General features: G+C 37.0%; 1 protein-coding gene across 6 annotated transcripts in view; it reads right to left on the bottom strand.

Annotated features, from left to right (window-relative positions):
* The window catches only part of LOC107722536 (casein kinase I-like), a 21060-nt gene that overhangs the window by 10871 nt on the left and 4826 nt on the right, over positions 1-5363 (bottom strand). For all 6 annotated transcript variants that reach the window (XM_016530902.1, XM_016530901.1, XM_016530899.1 and 3 more), the window contains exons 2-3: positions 4416-5154; positions 2126-2195 (exon numbers count right to left, since the gene is read on the bottom strand). In XM_016530902.1, the coding sequence (XP_016386388.1) occupies positions 2126-2195; positions 4416-4658 (313 nt within the window). In that variant the 5' untranslated portion in view covers positions 4659-5154. The remainder of the gene's footprint in view (positions 1-2125; positions 2196-4415; positions 5155-5363) is intronic.

Here is a 5363-nt window from a genome sequence, read left to right as displayed (position 1 = left end):
CTTTTAGTCCTAAAGATAATCAGAATTGTAAAAGGTTTGCCTTTATTTGTGTACATTCACAATAAAAACAAATCTTTGTGCTTTTGTAAAATAAGCCTAAAAAAAAATAGGATGCCGCTTTCTGCCATCTGTTTCCTCTCGTATAGGCCTATTTATTCGTTATATAGGCTATAGGCTACCGCTCGCAGAAGTGCTGCAGGTGCGTGATGTGATGTGATGACCATGTGAATCCTCATGTTCTGTTGTTTGCTTTTTGCGCATGTAAAATTAATCCCTGGGAAACAAATGTTAGTATTTTTAACGGGTCACACACTTATCGTTTCTAATTTAATTAAATTGTAATTTAAAATAACCTTGTCGGTTAACAGTTAACAATCGGTTAACGAGAGTCGGTTGTCGGTTAGGAAAAATAACCAAAATGAACATCCCTAGTTTATACACACAAGCGATTTTAAACCATTCTAGCAAGAAAAGGCGAAAGGAACTTGTTTCGTTACTCACACGCTGTTTTCTATGTGCACATTTAGATGTGCGTTTTAGAGAAACTGAATTCTCTTTCATATCTCCTTGCATTTGAACAGACACATATACACATGAAATTATGACAACATACTGATCTCGACAATCATTCTGGTAAATGCAGTCAGTTACGTCTTAAGTGAATGAGAACAGCTGAGAAAGAAATCAGATGTGTATCATTATATTGGATCCGTGCATCAGGTCTTAAAGGGACAACAGCCTATAAATACCTGCTGCTGTCATTAATGCTCATCAAACAACAAAACACAGCTTTGACAAAGATTAATCTATATTTAATTTATACAGTGAACACTATGCAGTGTTATTTTACACTTAATTTTTACATTTCTTTACCTGAATACTGACCTTATTTTATTTGTAACATTGTTCTGTGGTATTTATGTATGATTGTAATTTGTGTATTTGTTCTCACTTTTACTGGCTGCTCACTTGTATCTTTAATCACGTTTGAATTTTCTTAGCTAGGCTAGTAGTTTTTACTGTGGCATCGAAGAAATACTACTTAGCTTAATAAATGGAATGCAATATTAAAATTGAAATATCTTTTCTTTTATTGCTGATCTGAAAAATGAACCAATCTGTGGCTGAAAAACCGTAATAATCACTAATTTAAATCTCTCTCATTTACCTCAGGAGCAGAGTTGGGAAGTTTAAATTGTTTGGGTTAACAGCTAACCAGTTCTTCCAAACTGTTTATTTCAATTAATCAGCTGGACGCACAATTTGCATCAACAATCAATAATGTTCACAGAAGAAGTGAAAACATTACCTAATAAATTCTATAGCATTAAAAATTAAAAATTCATCTACTTTAAAATGAAATCTAGCTTACAACAATGGCTGTTTGGTAAAAATTATGGCTCCTTTAAAAAAAGAACTATATGTAAAAAGATACATATTAAACATTTTTATCAATATCTCCAAATCCTAGTCTGGCTTTTGACTCCAGTCAATCTCACAGTACCTTCGACAACAATCACAAAAACACTACCTGAGAAACCACGAACACACACATAAATAGATCCACAATACAACTTCAGCTCAGAAGAAAGAGTGAATATGAAAGTGTACAGTGTCATGTTTTTCTAAAGCTCCCTTCATGAAAAATGCATAGCAGAATAAAAAGGGTCTGAGGTCTTAATGCTGGGAACAGAGATCTCTGGCTCAACAGCAGTGAGAGATGAATGCTTCGACCAGCAACTGTAGGCTTTATTTCATCAGAGCCTTAATAGGCATTCTTTGACCGATTGTTGAAATAAGCTATAGGTTAACCTTTCACATCTTTGAAGTTAGCCTCTTTCTGTCCTGCAAGTCTTATCAAAAGTTGTCTGAAAAGAACAGAGCAAATAGAGCAATCGATGCACAGGAACCACAGCTTGTGCTGATTAAACTCGTCATCTGTGCTGAAAAGAGGATGTGGACAGGATGGGCTAAAAGCAACTCACACTTGTAAATAGGATGTGGACAGCATGAGCTCTACAACAAAGAAAATGGCCCCAAACTGTGGTGTGAATATGGGTGCTAAACAGAAAGTGTGTGGTGGATAACAAGAGAAAAATAGACAGAGGTACAGCTTATTGCTTACCTGAGTTCCCCAACTGTTTATAAAACCTGTACTCGAGATGGAGCTGGGGTGCTCTGGATTTGATTGGCTCCTATGAAAGAGCAAAAGTAACATAATTAGTATTTGTAACCGTCTTAAGTAGCAATAAAAAGCCAGTTATTAACGTTGCTTCAGCATTAAAGCAGTAAATTATAGATGGATAACTGACGTGGTACTAATTAGGTGTACATATATTGTGGTGAATCTTTATATTTAAGCAAATATTCTTTTAAGGGAGTGGCAAAGACAACTAATATGTGACTTCTATCATTAGGATATTGCTAGGCATGGAAGACTCAGGTTATGCCATCACTAAGCGATCACTATGAGGTGGTCCATTTAGCTGAATGCCGGTTTTTACATAAATAATGTAAGTGAGAGAATGTGTGCGTGTGTGTTCAGTTAAGCGCAGGATCCAGGGTTGAGTCATCTGTGGCACCAGCAGCTCTGAACATGAGGAGGAAAGCGCTACTAAGCAGGAGGCAGAATGGAAGAGCCAAATAAATATATAAATAAATAAAAACAAACAGATTGCATAAAGGCCACAGGATGTATGAAATACCCAGCAGTGGAGAGTGAGGAGTACAACAGGTTTACTCTTTTTTTTATCATGTGTTTCCAGCATGAGTTTTCACTAATAAATAGTCAAATCAGAGCAACATCAAGACACCCTCTATAATTGGGTAATGCAGCCTTAATGCAGCTTCTTCAGAGAGGATATTTGTCTTGTTTAACAGAGTCAGCACCACTAGGCAGACATGTACCTCGATCTTCACAACATAGCAGAATGAAGCGCTGAAATCAGTGTTGTAGCATCCCTATGAAGCTGTTTTCAACAGACCCATACATCACTTGCTTCACTCTTATCACCAAATGTAAGTGTGATTAAGGACCTCATTTAAGGATTTAATTAAGGATTTGTAAAGGTGAGAGCAAGGAGCTAAACGACATAAAAGTGACAAATTTCTTTCAAAGCAGAACAGTTGGTAACATGGTAAAAGTAATAATTAGAAAAGTGAATTTGAGACTTTTGTAATGTGGTGAGAATTCGAGTATTCACAGAATACATGCTGAATATTGAGGCCGGCGTTGCTCACGAACAATGTGGGTGGCTACTAAAATGTCCCTAGATAATATTCAAATCACTAACTCATCTTTCCCTGTGTATTTTGGATATGCAGGCTTGAAACCAAATCCAATTAAAATATCAATATGGAGGAAAAGTCTTTAAATTGTTTTTGCATGGCCTGCACAGCAACTAACCAGAAAAAAATTGGACGTTTTTCCAACCGAGAGGGTAAGACACTATTTCCACACTACGACATCAAAAAAACAAATACATTTGATTTTGTGTGGAATGAGAGACCCAACGTTGGTTTCAGTTTCGTGTCAACCTAAATGAATTCGTTTTGGCTTGTCGTTTATATTGCTATAGCTTCTTATATTTTGAATTATTTAATTATTTTCTAAATGCTGTTAATTGAAAGGATTTGTTGCGGAGTGAGGGGAACTAACACTAGCTATGTTTACCGTGTTTATTATAATGTTTGTAAACATTTCGTTTTGGCATTAGCCTAGGTCTATTTCTGAATGAAATAATAAAATGCGACTTATATGCGACTTGTTTTTTTCCCCCCCTAAAAAACAAATTTTTTATACGCGTAGCGTATTTTAACCATGCAGCAAACAGTTTTAAATATTTTGATAAATTACTGAAAAAATAAAAACAAATTTTTTATACGCGTAGCGTATTTTAACCATGCAGCAAACAGTTTTAAATATTTTGATAAATTACTGAAAAAATAAATAATTAAATGACTTTTTAAACTGTTTAACTGATTGTATTAATCGGTCAAAATTATTACCGTCGGTTACCCGGTTAAAATGAACATCCCTAATGGAAATATGTATATTATCTCGAAAGGTAAATTTTTTGTCATTAAGAGTACATTTCTCACCACAGGTTAGGAAAGAATTGTGTGTTGTGAAGAAAATAACTCATGATTTCAGGATATAGGTTTTAGAGGTTATATCTGTGGTAGAATAAAAAGTACAAGTACAGTAATTACATGGTGATGTGTGAGTCTAAAAAGGAACTGGGTGAACAAAAGAGAACACAAGCACTGCATATTAATCTAATGTGGTTTAGATGTCATGAACTACTGCGTGTTTATTTTCTTATGCAACCGTTTAACAGCACACACAATACGGCAGCAGCTGAAGTTCAGTAACAATTAATTGCTAATATCAAGTGGTGTTGTGGGTAACTTACCAGTTTAATGGCCACATATTCATTGGTGTAAAGATTTTTCCCGAGTCGAAGCTCGCCAAAGTTCCCACATCCGATCTTCTTTCCCACTCGGAAATTAGGGCCAACCATAAGCACCCCAGAGTTGGACCCAGAGCCTCGGCTGCCCCCATGCCCTGTCCTGCTCCCACCAGTCTTAGACATTCTCTTTCCTTCCTCCGACTCTCCTTTTCCTCCTCCTCCTCCTCCTCTCTTATCAAAATCCATAAGCTTGTGATACCCCGGCCTCTCCACGATTACTCCACTGCCATAAAATCAGAGCCACCAAAACAACTAACAACAGGGGCCAGGGGAATGGGATGGAGGAGAGGAATTTAGAGAGAAAGAGAGTGGAGGGAATGGTTTATCCACAACACAGCTCTACATATGTAGATTAAACTAGACATTAACTGCTTTTATAGATGGGGAAGGTATAGCAGACAATCCAAGGGCGATACGATTCAGCGCAAAGACATCATATGGAATATTCCTTAAATCCAACCATAGAGGAGCACGTTCCTCGGGAGAAGGACAGATGCACACGTCCCTAGCTGGTAAAACTGAAGCGGTGTCTGGCATTGGTTTCCATCCTTTGTGTCCCCTCCAGGTGGTTTTGCAGAGATGTGTAAGGCATTCCTTGAGTCGAAGTATGAAGGCAGAGCATATCAAAGTTTGTGTCGAGAGGAAACTGGTGGCACATCAGAAGCTTAACACTTTAGAATATCTGGTGCAAAGAAAAGGCACAATTAGCACTAAATAGACTGCTTAAAAGAACACTGAACCTGGCACATGTTCCACTATGCTGGTGAGGAATACACATTGCACTAGGGCTGTGACGGTGGCAGATGTTTACCACCGTGGTGGTAATGGACCAACTACCATCGGTGGCGCAGTGTTGATATATATATATATATATATATATATATAATTAAT

This window comes from Sinocyclocheilus rhinocerous, unplaced genomic scaffold (genome assembly GCF_001515625.1).
Source record: "Sinocyclocheilus rhinocerous isolate Xijiao unplaced genomic scaffold, SAMN03320098_v1.1 scaffold541, whole genome shotgun sequence".
NCBI lineage: Eukaryota > Metazoa > Chordata > Actinopteri > Cypriniformes > Cyprinidae > Sinocyclocheilus > Sinocyclocheilus rhinocerous.
The sequence above is the reverse complement of the archived record's forward strand: the minus strand, read 5'-3'. Positions and strand labels throughout refer to the sequence as shown.